Source organism: Thermobia domestica, chromosome 1 (genome assembly GCF_964235325.1).
Source record: "Thermobia domestica chromosome 1, izTheDome1.hap1.1, whole genome shotgun sequence".
NCBI lineage: Eukaryota > Metazoa > Arthropoda > Insecta > Zygentoma > Lepismatidae > Thermobia > Thermobia domestica.
The window spans coordinates 161666315-161682739 of NC_137454.1; the positions used below are offsets into that span (position 1 = coordinate 161666315).

The 16425-nt window shown below is 32.7% G+C and overlaps 1 protein-coding gene across 1 annotated transcript in view; it reads right to left on the reverse strand.

The window, feature by feature from the left end:
• Positions 1-16425, reverse strand: part of LOC145690449 (NFX1-type zinc finger-containing protein 1-like) — a gene marked incomplete in the record, with an annotated part of 145273 nt that overhangs the window by 46032 nt on the left and 82816 nt on the right. The window contains 2 exon segments of the mRNA XM_081765349.1: positions 9506-9729; positions 16117-16303. Of these exon segments, the coding sequence (XP_081621475.1) occupies positions 9506-9729; positions 16117-16303 (411 nt within the window).

Sequence of the window (16425 nt, forward strand, 5' to 3'; positions counted from 1 at the left end):
ACTGTAGTCATCACATCAGGGGCTCGATCATTAAAACTATTTTACTGGCAACATATATTGGTTTGTTTAGCCAGGATTTCGTAATGGGCGAGGGGTGACATGAAATACTGTGGTTATCACACCAGGAGCTCGATCATTCTAAACTATTTTACTGGCAACATATATTGGTTTGTTAGGACAATAAAATAAGGATATGTTAGTAAGTATTTTAATAACAAACTATGAAGAAATCTCGAGTAAAAGAATAAAAAAAGTATTGAAAAAGATTTTACAATATTTACGTTCCTTCCTTTGTTCATTCAAATACAACCATTTTCCTTTCATTATGACCTCAACTATTATAAAAAGTTCATATCCACCGTTATAAAAAGTACATACTCAATAATGTCTTGTAAAATATTTTACAATATCTGCGTTCCTTTCTCTGTTGAATCAAATGTTAACAGAACTTTCTTTCCACATAAATGTTTGTTTTTATTATTCCGTCAACTACTGTCTGTTATAAATGACAGGTTAAAGGAGTAGTAGAAAACTGTTTCTGAAATAACATGTTTGAAACTGCAAAGAGGCGATGACGAAAAGTTAAGATAAAAAATGTTCATACTGTTACAGAACGTCACTATACTTCCGAAAGCTTGAAATTTCCCTGACTAGTAGCAGAAATTCTGAGAATTCCGTAACTTCTCTAGAAATTTCAAATTCCCTGACTTTTACAGGATATCCCACTCATTCGCCACCATGTATTTCAAATAGTATAAATCTCCTCATAAGAAAGAGTAACCAAAAGCTTGCTATAGCTTTTTTTTATTTTTAACGCTAATGATTCTTTTTCTCGTTTCTTTTTGTTTAATCCTTCCTTAATTTTTTTCATTTCTGGTTTCGAAGGGGTGGACCTGACCCCACCCCCCCTTTCCAACTTGGCTACATGCCTGGTCGTACTGAAAACGCAGACATTATGAAAGAATGAGTAAAAAAGATGGAAGCATGCGAAATTTGGCTACGACGAGGAATGAAGGAAATTACCTTGATTCAATGAAAGTTAATGGGGAAATGATTAGAGAATGATGGAAACCACTATAAGAAAGAAGAAATTTCATAACATTATTTAATATGAGTCTGCCTTATTGAGAACGTAATGGAAGGTATAAAAGAGATAAGAAAAGAGTTCAATTAGTGAATGAAAATAAAGTAGTTATATAAAGGGTCAGAAAAAAAAACAGAAATTTTGGATAAAATACTTTCCTCAGGCTAGAAAATAAATGTAAAATTTCAAAAAAAAAAAAAAAAAAAGTTAGAAAATGTTAATTTTTCATTTTTACTTTTGAGCGTCGAAAAGGATAGAAGAAAGTATGGTGATCGTGAGGTAAACAAAAAACAAATGCGAGATTTCAAGGAATTTATACGTTTCATGGTCCACAGATACCGAAAAGGTGATTTTCCGACATCTGTCCTCGCCTAGATGCCATACCGTCCAACCTATCACTCATATATTTTACACTTAAGGTTTTCAAGAGATTCTCTAGGGTTATTTTTTCGAATTTCCTTCCTACTCCTAGAAATAAGAGTAGTTTTACTAAATGGTGAAAATAAAAAATTGCTATTTTCTCAAGAATGGCCCTACAATTTTCTTTACACTTCATAAATCAATTTTTCAATAACAACCCCATACTATAGGATAAGAAACCACTTGGGCGATTTTAGCCATATTTCATAAATAAATATTTCACTTATAACCTAACAATATGACAAAAGTAGAGATGAAACTTTTTAGTTAATGCGATATGTGCGAAACGTTAAAAAATTGTGTATGTTTCAGGAAACTTTTAACTTTTCCTTTCAGTGCCAGAAATCGCGTTTCAATTATAGCGAATTTTCGCGAAATTTGGCATTACTTGCGATAAACACGAATGAAAACGAAAAAGTGGAATTGTTGTTAATTATTGCTAGTAATAACTAAAAAGCTCATTTCCAATATTATTTAACTTAAAAAAGTTGTATTTACGAAAAAGCTCTGTGAGTTATTTGATCCAGAAACTGTTTCACATCATAAAGATGTAGACATCAGCAAAACTGAACTGTTGTTTAAATCGTTGATTATGATTTGTAATGGAAATGTTCAAGATCTGTTGGTTCCTTACCGTGAATTTAAAAGTGAGATTATAGAAGTTCGCAACAGTGAGGATAAGGGAATTGACATTGTATCATTGTTAAACAGTTTAAAAGTTAACCACAGGTCTTTTGCTGTCAGCTCGTTACGTTCAATATGGTTGCCAGTCTCAAGTGTTGATGCCGAGAGATTTTTTTACAAGTATAATACGTTTGTTACTGACAGAAGAACAAACTTAAAAGAATTGGTAATGTCTTGCTGCAAGTTAGCCTTTAACTAAGGATGATGTTAGAGGAAGTGTTTAAATTTTTGCATTAATTTCTATATTTTAGTGAATAGATTACTTAATATGTGCACCTAATCAAGGTATATCCTCATTTAGTATTAGATATACACCTTACTACCAAAAGTATACATTTAAAAGTTCCATATTTTTTTTTTTAAAAAAGTGCTACGTTTAAAAAAAAATGCAAAAATTGTGCGAAAAAGTTTCGTCTCTAGGCCTAAGTCTCATTAAAAATCTACGAGGGGTAATTTATTTTTGGGGTGAGTTTTTTCTGATAATTTTCTCAAAAACGATTAGGCGATTTTAGTCATATTTCATAAATAAATATTTCATTATTTTTCTTATAACGATGCATAAATTACATCCATAAGAATATCCACAAGGCGTATTTAACCCAGCTCCATGTTAATATTGTCTTACCATGTGCGCCCTAGGTTTTCCTATTTATTATTATTATTATTATTTAAGATAAAATCTTGAACACGTTCCTATTTCTTGTATTCTGCTTACATGACTGCCTAGCTGAGCCCCTTAGTCTTAATAACTCCAATCATGTGACGTAAATGGTACAAATTATTTAGTTCTTCTTTATGAATTGTTTAGTATAACTTTAAGTACATTGTTTTCCCTAATGCAATGTTAGAGGTATTATATCTACCGAATGTATTAAGAGAATTCAATATATCTTAAAATGAAAGAATGGTCTCTAATAGGTCGCGAAAATCATTCAATTTCGTTGAGACATTCAAAGGTTTTGTAAGATAGTAACATTTTGCAAACAACATTACTAGATCTTTATTCGTTAATTGTACAGTAACTAAAAATCACATTCACCCATCTTTTCTTAAAATTCTTGTACATTGATCTTTATTTCCAACAAAAACACTATAATAATACCATTCGCGGCTTCAAGGATTCAACCTTTATGTAGAAAAGCAAGGCAGATTATTTTGACGAATATTATACACAGTATTATCTGCATTTATCCCAAAAAAAAAAAAAAGTAAACTCATATGATTTCTCCTGTCTCTTCTACTTGGTAGGACTGGGTGCAAGCCGACTTCTCTGTTCCTGTGTAGTGCGCCTCTGGTTGCATTAAAGTTGATTTGGTTAGATTAAAATTTAGTGTTTCTTTCAGCACCGAGGCCATGTGAGACTTGGATCTACAGATTAGCGTGAGATTCGGACCACATGAGCTCCCGCCAGAGTCGAACCCGCGTCTCCCGTGCCAAGTAATGAGTTGAAGTTTATATTTAAAAATATTTTATTAATAGGAAATAGATTACCTGACGGAATTTCAATTCAAATAATAATTGATCATTTTGATTATTTTCTGGTAAAACATCAAATACGAGTGAAATCTTGTAGCTGTGCATAATTTGTTTCATATCGCTTTTTTTTCAACAATGCGTGCCTAAGCAATAGATTGTGTAGTGAAAGACTGGTTCCTTTCGCCTTCATTTTATAGCTGTTATTTTACAAACTATAATTATTTTCCAATTTCGAGGAAAACTCTCCCTTCATTGATTTTAGCAAACTTCTGTTATAAGTACACACTGCATTTTGCTTAAAATTTAACACATATAGTTTTTAAATATTAAATGCATAAGTTCCATATATTTTCCAGTAATTTCCGTTTTCAATATCATTATTGAATTTTTTGCGAAAATTTGACTTTCCGAACATTTGATTACCTCAAATTTGATGGCCAGTAACTCGTAAACCAAAGGTTTCCAATACAATATAATAACAATAAAAATAATATGATGCATACTAAGGAAGTCAAAATCTACGTCTCTGTCAAGTTTGATCCAGATCGAACGAGTTCTGTAGATTGCGTACGACAGTGCTCGAAACATTTTCGTTTGACCTAGGCGCCAATTCTCTGAAAACGAGGCGCCACGATAATAAAAATCCTATTTGATATATAGAACTACATGTTTTACCCTTAAATTAGCTAGGTGCCAGACTCATATTACCAGACGCCACGGCGATTTGATGCCCGGGATTCATCGAGCCCTGCGTACGATATATATATACACTGTCGTCCTTGGGATTGAATTTTATAAAGAAAAATCAAAAGGACTAGAAGAATTACAGTTATAATTTAAAAACTTGTAAATTACAGAATATTCGTCATATAGAGTGATGTAAACGATAAAATTAATTCGACTTAGGATGAACAATTCGTATACTCCATAATGGATTTCACAACATCTGATCCGAATTATAAAATAATTAGCAAAGTGGCCGTTCTTCGCACGGAAATAATAAGGCTTAAGGAAAATACCTGAAAGATATTCGTAATTTTTTTTGTGGTTTCAGATACAGAGTGGCCACTTAAACGGTAAGATAAAATTCACGCATATTTCCAGGTTTTCCAGCATCATAATAACATTTTTCAAGGATCTTTGTATGGAAAATATTTCATAAATTCCACATTATTCTAGTGTTTGAATAGACATCATTTATATATATTACATGAAACGAATATGCACAGATTCAACAAATCAAGCAACACACATACAGAAAGTTATTTCTTAAGTTCCACTTATTATAAGGACTGAATAGGTAAAACAAAATGCACAATTTATTTCTATATACCTTGAGGGCAGTACTTACGAAGATTTTTCTGCTTCTTTTCATGGGAAGATTTATCTCCCAAAGTTTGTCGGCTGAATTATTTATTTATTTATTTGACACCCGATATATAATGTCCATTCACAGTCTGATGATATGTTCATATTTACACCAAAAAAGTTAATGTTTCATTTTTTAGAATTTAAATAAAATGAAACAAAAAAAAAAATACTGAATAGATTGCTTTGAGTATTTCATGTATACCTAAATTTATTATCAAATGAATACGCACAGATTCAACAAATCAAGTAACTTGTAATAAAGCGAAGAACTGTAGAAAATTATAAATGTCTCTGAAGCTTCTTTGACTGATCCATACACCAAAAACTCATGTTATGTGAGTTTTCAATACGCCTTTTCAAGCATTGTCAATATCACTTTTAGCTTTCCTTGCGTCTTCTTCTATCTTAGCCTTTTTACTTTCTAGCTCTTTGATTAACAACTTCGTTCTTTTCCTACTCATGTGTTTTTCATCTTCACATTCTTTCTTCCTTTTCTCATCCAAAGCAGCTTGATAATTCTTTCTAACAGAACGGACAACATCCAGAAGAAATTTTGTGATTTTTTACGTTGCTGACTTCCCCATTGTATCTGTTCATGTCATACACAATTTTCTGTGCAACCAAAGTCTATTCTGCCATGTTCTCAACAATGCACTCCTTATTTACGGAAAAGCCTCTTTCCACATTTGCATCTCCGTGAGAGAGTATTAGTGTAGAATGGAGAACCTTCATCAAGGCATCTGTTTCACCTTTATGGGCAGAAATGACATTAGACCACAATCTGTAAAGTCTGTGATACTTTTTATCAAAAGATTCAAGACGCGTTTTGGTATTTCAATCATTGATTACATAACAATATTACCGAGCAGCGACATCAGCTGTGTGGACGTCAAGTAAATTGCTTTCAACCAATATGGTTAAAAGTTCCTTGAAGCGGACCATTACAGGAAAGTCCAAGTCCCTTCATTACACGCAGCAACCTCTGGATTCCAGCAAGTTATGCCTTTTATCAACTTAAATTTCACTGATAATCGTTCCTACATTTTAATGACCATTTTCTGCAATATTCTTCGACAATCCCTGTAGAACCTGGCTAGTTCTATATCCTTAACATTTTTTCCGACATCTCTTTGTTTCCTTTTTTCTGGCAAATCCTACATCAACATTTGCTGAATTCAACAAGTTTACTTCTTTCTGTACATCAATCTTAAAATTTTCAACATGTTCTGGTTTCACAAATCTTCACATAACAGCACACACACTCCTGTGCAGCTCTGAATATAGGAAGTGAGTTAAAGGTCTGTCACTCTTAAAATCTGTGAGAAATTGTTCAACGTCACTAGCTATGGGTTTAAAGAAAGTTAGTTTGTGGCCTAACATTTTGAGTCTTCAAGGGAGTGTTTTACTACTTCATAACTACTACAAGACGGTTTGCTACCATATTTCAAAAATGGTACCTGTTTCACAAATTCTCTGAGGCAGGGAAGCATATCAAAAGCTCGCTTGTGCTACTTTTCCATTTAATAACAAACGGACAGGGCAATATTTGTATGGGAACATATCGGAACTTGTTAATTCAGTATACATAGCTCTTCTTGCATGAACATTCTTGAATAAACTGCACAAAAAACGCGAAAACTTTGCAATATCCCAATCTACTGTGAGCATACCAATTTCAAAAGCATTATTTAATGTACACAAGCCATAACTGCCTAAGTTTAAAGGACAAGTGTCACATTCTTCTGATTTCAGAATTGTATTAAACTCGTGAAAGAATTTTAAATTCACCGTGGGTCCATCCATAGAAACCTGTACGATATTTTTTACATCAAGGGGTTTCACAGAGTCCTTGAATGCTCCTAGGAGATCTGTGGCTCTACTTCGTACAAGAAAAGCAGAAGTCAAGTAACAAGTACAAACCTCTCTCTTAATAGTGTCCCAAAATCTGACATTGACGTCCATTTGATTTTTCTGAGACACTTTGCTAAGTGACTCATCGAACCAATAACAAATGGACTGTTACCGGACACTTTGTGTATTGTGTTAAGAAGTTCCCTTTTAAAATGTGGTGCTAGTCCAAATAAAATGATGTAACCTATCTTAGTACGGCCCAGTTGCATTTTTGCTGCTATTTCATTGTCTAGGAATAAGTAGGGAAATAATTGTACAACTTTCTCCGCAGAACGGAAGGATTTGTGTGTGTACTCGTTAAATAGAGATTCAATATTATTACTATCCCCGTTAGATTTATCACAGACAACGCCTGATGAGGAAGCTGAACACGAAGCAGTGCTAGTTTTTGGGCTTTCACACCTGACGAGCACTGGCGAAGCGTAATCCCACAAGTACGGTAGGCCGGATAAACTAATAACAGAAATAACATCTAATGTATCATAAAATGTTTAAAATTATAGTCAGAATTCTATTTTCCTTATTGAGTTAATCAAAAGAAACTACCAAATCTATTTATTCTAAAGAACTTTCTTAGCTGTATTTCTAACACTGTTTAGAGTTAAATTTATGTGCATGTATACATAGGGCCTAGTAGATTTTTGTTGTTCTTTAGTTTAACAAGAAAGAATGAATATTTATATAAGCAAAAGTACACGGAAAGTAGTCTTACTATTACTATTATTATTATTATTATTATTATTATTATTATTATTATTATTATTATTATTATTATTATTATTATTATTCAACAAATATTGACATGGAGGAAAACCCCAATGTGTATTAATGGAATATTCCCATTAACTCCACTACAAATATTTTTAAGTCCAGTTCATATTTTCTTCTGTTTGGGATTTGCAGCGGGGATGAGGGAAACTTAATCCTCACTTGCTGTTTTCATTTCCTGCATATTTGAAAACGGAGGGAGAGAAAAAGAAAGTACATTCTTATACTTAGCTGTCAAATTTCTTGGATAAGCGTTTGTTACTTATGCCTCCCACTTTAAATTAAGTACAATACTGCATTTAATTAATGCATCACGTGATAATGACTTCACTAGAAATGTTAAAGCTCAGAAGGGACTTCATTTGAATCAAGGCAAGATATTTAATATCGTATTCTATGCAGTGACATATTTAAGAGGGTGAATTCCAGGCTTATGCACTCACTGAAATTTCATCGCAACTTTTTTATTGTTATATATATATATATTGCAGAATTTTCACATTTCCAGGAATAAGGTCAACGAAGCCCCTCCCAAAACAAGCAAAGTGCTCCGGAACAAAATTGTAAATACCCCACAGATTCTATGAAATAGAAAACTCAACTAAAATTACTATTATTATTATTAGTTATATTATTATTTTGTCCTGTACGGTAGCGTTTGGTAAATTTATATATATGTTTAATGTATCAGACTTATATTCTACAAGCTATTATGGTCCAGGTTCCATAGGGAAAAAAATCAGTTACTCTGAACAGCTCCTGAGAGCATATAACTAAATTAAACAAATTATTATTAATAGAAACACATAATTGTACACAGAAACTTCTTACTCTGTGTTAAATAAATCATTTTGTAACATATTAGCATTGAAAGATGCCTTCAACGCTAAAACTAAACTCCCAGAGGCGAGCCTTCCCATCTTCTCAACAATGCGTGCAATCCCCAGCGCGCTGGTGAGGCTCAGACGGAAGGGTCTCCAAGTATTTCCAACCTATTATTTTGTTACCGAGAAAACCGAAATGTTGAAGTATTGATTTTATTTTATAAGAAACCAAAGATAAAGAACTATACGGTAGAAAACAGGGTAGGCCCGGCCTCAGAACGTCATAGTTCTCCACTGCTGACGAGGAAATTGAACATGAAACAGTGTTAGTTCCTGGCTTTTTCACACCTGACGAGGAAGCTTAACACGAAACAGTGTTAGTTTCTCAGCTTTTCATTCTGATGAAGAAGCTGAACTTAGTGTTTGTGGTCTTCTTATAAATATGTGAAGGTTGGACGAATCACAGGCTTTCTTCTTTTCTGTGTGTTTCTTCCCCTGCATATGGCTAACTAATGCTTGGCGTGTCAATGCTGGCAACAGAAATATTTACAAACAAAACTTTCTTTTTAATTTTCCAATTTTTCCGGAACAAGTTTTTTTTTTTTTTTTTTTTTTTTTTTTTTTTTTTTGTGGTGGTGGTGGTGGTGGTTCAAAATTTTCGGAAATTTTACAACACTAGTCAGGAGGAAGAAATTAACACAAGACCTACATAGCGTCTGGAAACTTCTAAATTTACAGCAAGTGAACAACGTATGAAGCAAAATTGTTTACGATAATGCATACTGAACCCTGCACAAACTTATTATTGAGTAATTTCATATGTGTTGTTTCAAAAATAAACACGAATGTGAAAATAAAAATATTGTATAGGTGCTTTGTGAAGTTACAGAAATCTAATAGATAACCATCATGAAATTTAAATTTAAGGAACAGAAGAAACCAATCAATTTACTTAATATATACTAACCTTGAATTTTTTTCTTCTTCTCTGCCAAGAAAAAAATCCTCTGTTAGTTCTTTGAAGTCACATTTTCTACATAGAGGAGGACAGGGCTCTCCACAAAAGCCAATACAAGGGTGACCACATTTAGGAAGCTTTTTCGTACATGGTTCATTGCAAGGTAGTCTATCACACAACTCGAAGCAGAATTTATTACATGTGAAGTGCTTACATCTCCACTCGCACATTTCCTAAAAAGCAAACACATAAATAAAACCACTCGCACATTTCCTAAAAAGCAAACACATAAATAAAACGAAGTCAAAATCTTAACTAATATGATCTACTTACAGGTATAAAATATCCACTAAAATTTAACGGATATTATTACATTGTTTGCCGCTTTTATATTGTAAAAGTTCTTCCTTCTGAAGGGGTAGGTAGAGCTAAGTTGAGTAAATCAGAGTCCGGAATCAACTCCCACTACTGGTTTTATTATAAAATTCCTCTAATATAACAACAGTATTTTACAGAAATACTATAATAGAACTTTCACTTATGCGAGGTAGTAAAAGGTGGTCCAAGACTTTGCAGCCTTGAGGCAGGTCCTCTACATAGCTCCGGGCAAGTTAGGTAGAATGGTGCAAGAAACCTCATTGCTCCGCAGCAAGCAGTGAAGGGGTTAAGAGTCACAGTGCCCCTAAGAAGGCTAAGCAACTGAGGTTGGGATCCCGACAGAGTTCCGAGCAAGCTAAGCCAGGTAGAAGGGAAGCCTAGAGCCCCGCAGCAAACAAAGAGGCTTTGAGGTTAAGTTTCTCCTAGAGCTCCAAGGCAAGCTAGAGGAGGGTGGACCAATCGAAGACTTGGTGACTGGACTGTCCATTGAATCCTATCCATTATATACGTGCTGCTGTTCCCATGTCGTCATGTGACTTGTAGATAATACTAGTGGTCCATCGCCTGCTTCTTGTAGTAATCCAACGTGAGGTGTAGTACTCCAACGTAAATACATGTGGTTGATGTTTACAAACAGGAGAGCACGTGTGACTGTTTACAAACACTACTACGTGAGACATTCCAATATTTTATATTTAATAGGAACTATTAAACTCTCACGATAACATACTAATAATTTAAGAAATACAAGTGATTGAGGTTGAATTGTTATGTTGTTACTTGGCATATGTTAATTAATATTTTTTTCTGTTTCATACTAAACCTGATTACTTAAATGTTAGTTAATATCAGGGGAAAATCTAAAACTGCACAAAATATGTAAATATGTATACCTAGGTACATACTTGTCTTCTTTTTTCATATTGGCATATTTCGTTTAGTCCGCTCGTAAAGTTTGTTACAATTCTTACCGTGTTTTATACGAAGAAACATACATTTGGGTGTTCAGTGCCATCATTAAATGTACATCCATGTATTAACTATGGTTCTAATAAAATAGAATATTTTTATTGTCGTTAAGCCTATGATTAGGCAATGGACAACGTCAAAGGATTGTACATGAATACTTTAACATATTACACTGGCTACTTTCATACTTACAATGGATACATATATATATTACAATAAATTTCATATTCAAAGATATCACCAGTGGACAAATAATTTTTGCGCTTCAAAAAATTCATTAATATAAAAAGGCAAAGCCACCAGACCTTTATACACCTTAGCTTTAAATTTCTCAATAGGCACATAATGCATAAAAGTCGGTAACATATTCATAAATTTTATACCAGCAATAATATAACTGTCTTTAACTTTAGATAATCTACTATAAGGTGTATCAATTAGTTTGCTCGATCTTGTATTATACGTATGTACATCTTGTCTATATAACATAGTTGGAACATTCTGTTTTGTGTAGATACTGTCATTATCTCTAAAACTAAAGATTAGTTCAACTAAAGATTAATTACTGTCATTATCTTTAGTTGAACAAATAGTGGCTTACAACGTTCATTGAAGGACACACCACTAATTTTCCTAATAGCCTTCTTTTGTAATAGTAACACATCATTTATATAACTGCTGTTACCCCAAAATATTAAACCATATGTAATTATGCTTTGAAAAAATGCAAATTATGCAGTTCGTAGGTAATTATGTGGGACTGTAGTTCTTAAAAATCGCAACAAACATATTGTTCTTGATAATTTAAGACACACGTTTTGTATATGTGGTTCCCAGTCAACTTACTGTCTAACATAATGCCAAGAAGTTTTATGTTGTCCATACTAATATTAGTGTAATCTTTAAGTGTAAATGTTATCTGTTTAGTCTTATTTTTGTTTAATAGAAAGCCATTATTTCCAAACCATTTTGTGGCTTGCATCCGTGTAATCTTACCTTGCTCGTCTAGGTCAGTCAAATTATTATCTACGTTCAGAAAAGTTGTATCATCAGCGTACAGGATAAAATCAGCTTCAATACTTAATACTAGATCATTTATCATAAGAATTAAAAAAAGGTCCTAAAACAGAGCCCTGAGGTACACCATATTTTAGTTCAGCTACTTGTGAGAAGTCTCCATTCACATAGACACTTTGTGTTCGACTTTCTAAATATGTTTTGAAGAAATTCAAACAGTTATGCTGGAATCCATAACCTTTTAGCTTTTTAATTAAAACATGACCGCCTACGCAGTCAAACGCTTTACATAGATCACAAAAGGTAGCAATCTCGTATTCTGTATTTTCGAATGTTTTCTAAATATTTCTTATCAACGCACCCATTACACGTACAGTAGATTTACCAGCCCTAAACCCAAACTGACATTGACTAATTATATTGTATTTATTTAAGTAGTTAATGACTTGCTCTTTTACTACTACCTCAATAACCTTAGAGAAGATCGGTATTAAAAATATTGGACGATAATTCGAAGCACATGTGGGGTCACCTTTTTTTCTAGGACAGGTACAACCTTAGAGATTTTCAGTGAATTTGGAAACACATCTTCCATAAAACCTCTATTAATGCAGACTGTAAGTAGGCAGGCAATATAGTTAACCTTTTTAATAACGTCATTTGATAGGTCATATACATCCTTGCTAGTTGATGATTTAAATTTATTAACTACTCGAATGATGTCCTCCGGATTCACATATTGGAATACGAATGTGTATGGATAAGTGATATGTGTATCATCCCGACTATTATCAATGATGTTTCTACTATTCATTTTGATTTCTTCAACTGAGTTTACGAAAAAGGTATTTAATATTTCTGGCGAAACCGGTACATTTTCTTTCTTTATACCATTAACCTTGTTAATTATTTTCTAGGCCTCTTTAAACTTATTTGTAGCTTTTTCAATACAATTTTGATTATAATACAATTTAGCTTTCGTTAGTTCTGCTTTGTACTTTTTCTTCTCGCGTTGATATAACACTTTATTATTTGACGTCGCATCTCTTTTGTATGCATCATAATACAGCATTACTACCTTTCTCATATTAGATAATTTTGGAGTGTACCACGAACTTTTATTGCATTTACTTGTTGTATTACCAAATTTCTTTTTGACTGTTCTTTGAGGAAAACACATGTTATGCATATTCAAAAATGTTGTTAAGAAATAATTGAATGCATCATTTGCATCGAAGCTTGCATAATTATACAACATATCCCAATTCTCCCATGTGAGCATTGTGATTAAAGTTTCTAGCTTATTTGCTGTAATTGGCCTTGTTCGAACTAATTTTGTACAATCGTGTTTTCCATACACATTACTCTTTTGTCTCTTCACTACTATCCATACTGAGTCATGATCAGAGTATGGGAAAGGAATCACGTCAGTATCTACTTCAATGTTGTTAATGTTCGTAAATATATTATCTAAACATGTGGTTCCCCAAGTAGGTCTATAATTTGTAACATAAAAATTGAATTCTCTTAATAAATTTACAAAATCAATTACACTTCTTTTCTCGGTAGTAACATCAAACTGAGAGTTCAAATCCCAGCCTATTATAATTTTACAGCTTTTCTTATTATTTAAGTATTTAAATAACTGTTCCAGATTGTTAAGAAATACATTAGGATCTCCATCTGGGGACCTATATAATGATACGATTATTAGTTTTAAATTCTCTATGATTATCCCAGTTACTTCAATATTAATTTCCTCACATACGAACTCCAACTCCAGCTTTTTACAAACTAAACTATTCGTTACCCAGATTGCAGTCCCACCCCTTTTCTGATGTTTTCGACTGTAACTATTTATTAAATTTAAAACCTTCTATACTGTAGTAATCAAGTTCATTATGAGAAATAATGAACACACTGATGAATATTTAAATTTAGAATGGAAAATTTTAAAAGATCAGTGGTGTGTACTAAATTACTTAATTCATACATGGAAATATGAGATTGAAGTTAGGAATTAATGATTCTTTGAATTAATCATTTTAAGAAATGTAATAAGTAATCGTAAATAATACGAGTTGGAATATGCCAGTGTCGAAGAATGAGACAAATTGACACATGTGTACACAGTTATTTTATATTATTATGCTTTGAATTGATATTGATTGACGTATCATTTTAAGTTGACTAGATTGTTATTTCATACATATGCGAATCACAACCCACTCCATCGGAAAGTAATATTATTTGGTTACAAGTTGTATAAAAATAAAATATTACTAATAAAACAATGTTCATACAAAATACCCGAGAAATGGAAACGAAGTATTTATTCCTCTTTACATGTATAGCTGTCATTTTTATTACACACACACACACACACACACATATATATATATATATATATATATATATATATATATATATATATATATATATATATATATATATATATATATATATATATATATATATATATATATATATATATGTATACACACATATATATATATACACATACACATATATATATATACTCATATATATATATATATATATATATATATATATATATATATATGTGTGTGTGTGTGTGTGTGTGTCGGGTGTTCTAAAAAAATGGCGCTCACTAACCACAGAAAATTATTCTACTACCCTTCGGAACTAATTTCACGCACTAGGAACAACCAAAAATTGTACAATGGCTCGAAGTGACTTTATCGATCCTTTCCCCTACCATCAAGGAATGCTATTTTTAGACAATAGCTGCCCAGTGTCAGCAAGAAATTTTCACTTTTCATTAGCGTCCACAGTAACCAATCTAAGTGCGGGTTACTGGGCAACTTTGGAAAAAATAAATGACGACTCTATAATTTTCTCAACGCGCATACTTAAGTTACGGAGACGTCAATGTTCAAGCAGTTACAGTACAAATTGTTTAAGACTGTTGCAGAACATGTACAACATGATCTGTAACATTATTCAAATAAAAGGCCGCATTTCGTCCAATATACTGTATGATCCAAAAGTTACATGTATTATGCAATATTGCTCTTACCTTAATGAACAAAATGAATAAAACACGCCATACACATTTGACAAACTGTGAAACCACGTCATCATTTAAATAAAGTTCCCGATCAACACTCGGAACAGATAGGCTAGTAAGTCCATATTGGGATATTGTGTTTTGCGGGTAGCTTTTTACTCTCTTAATGATGAAATTTCTTTTCACTTCAACAAAAATTGGCATAGGTAAAGTAGCCAGTATCTGCAATATTTTCACACATTGGATTAAAATGTTTACTGCACTGCAAGAATGCTATAATACTGTTTGAAGTCTTTCACTGTATAGGGTCCTTTCACTTGACTTCCATAGTTCAAGTTCCGAATGTGTAGTTATGGGATGAGACGAACCATCTTGGTAGAACTCTGTACACTTCTTAACTTCAGTGGTAGAGGTACGAATGCTTGGATATTTGTAACAAGGTGTTGGTGGTTTACAAACCGCGCAATACTGAAGTGATAATTTGAAAATGGTATCAAAATAGGTCTTCTATAATACTCTTTTGGATCAGATGCATAAATAGTTTTTGTCTGTGATACTGGCGCGAAGAAATTCTTGGTTTCTCAATATTGATTTAAGTTGTAGTGGTAACACCTATGGATTATTCAAAACACAATTTGAACTTACAGTCTGCATTGATCATTAAAATATCACCAACAGGTTGACACTTACGATCAGATGATATATTCTAATTTCAATCGCATAATCTTTCATTCAGAATGTTATTATGCCTTCAGTAGCACATTAACAAGATTTCATAAAATGATCTGAACATGTACGATAAGAAGTTTGCATGTGATTTTTGAACTGAATATAAAAACACATACATAAGTACAAAAAGTATTGAAAACAATAATGGTCAATAACTAACTTCTCATTAACGTAAGAAAGAAGTAAATAACATGGCTTATTGTACTAAAATATTAGTTCTCTTTTTTAAAAAAATCTCAAATATTTCGGGGAGGGTTTCAACCTCCACACCGTACACCGATGACTATTGTACAAGGTATAACATTTGTATAACTGCTTCCAATTGCCAAAATCTCTTAACACTTTCTATCATTGTGGAGATTTTCTAATCATACATAATGACAATTCCCCACCCCCTACCACCCCGTCCTAAGAAAAGCTTCCACAATATTATAGAGTATGAAATACCAAATATTTCCAAAACAAATTTTCTTACCTTGCAATCGTAACATGGCTGACCACATTTACGTTGACATCGTGACAACTTGTATACATGCTGGCAAGGAAATGGCTGCTTACACGAAGATCGTACACATAGAAACTTCCTGGTTTTATATTTGTCCATAATATGTCTGCACGTATTTTCACACAATGCCTCACAAGGCGGGCATGCTTTTGCACATTACCTTGCAACTAAAAAAAAAACACAATATAATCTAATGTAAAATTGATTCCTCCACCTTTATGGGTACAGAACTACAAGTAAATTAGTACTGTTATTGAAACCTCCAGACAGAAATTACTG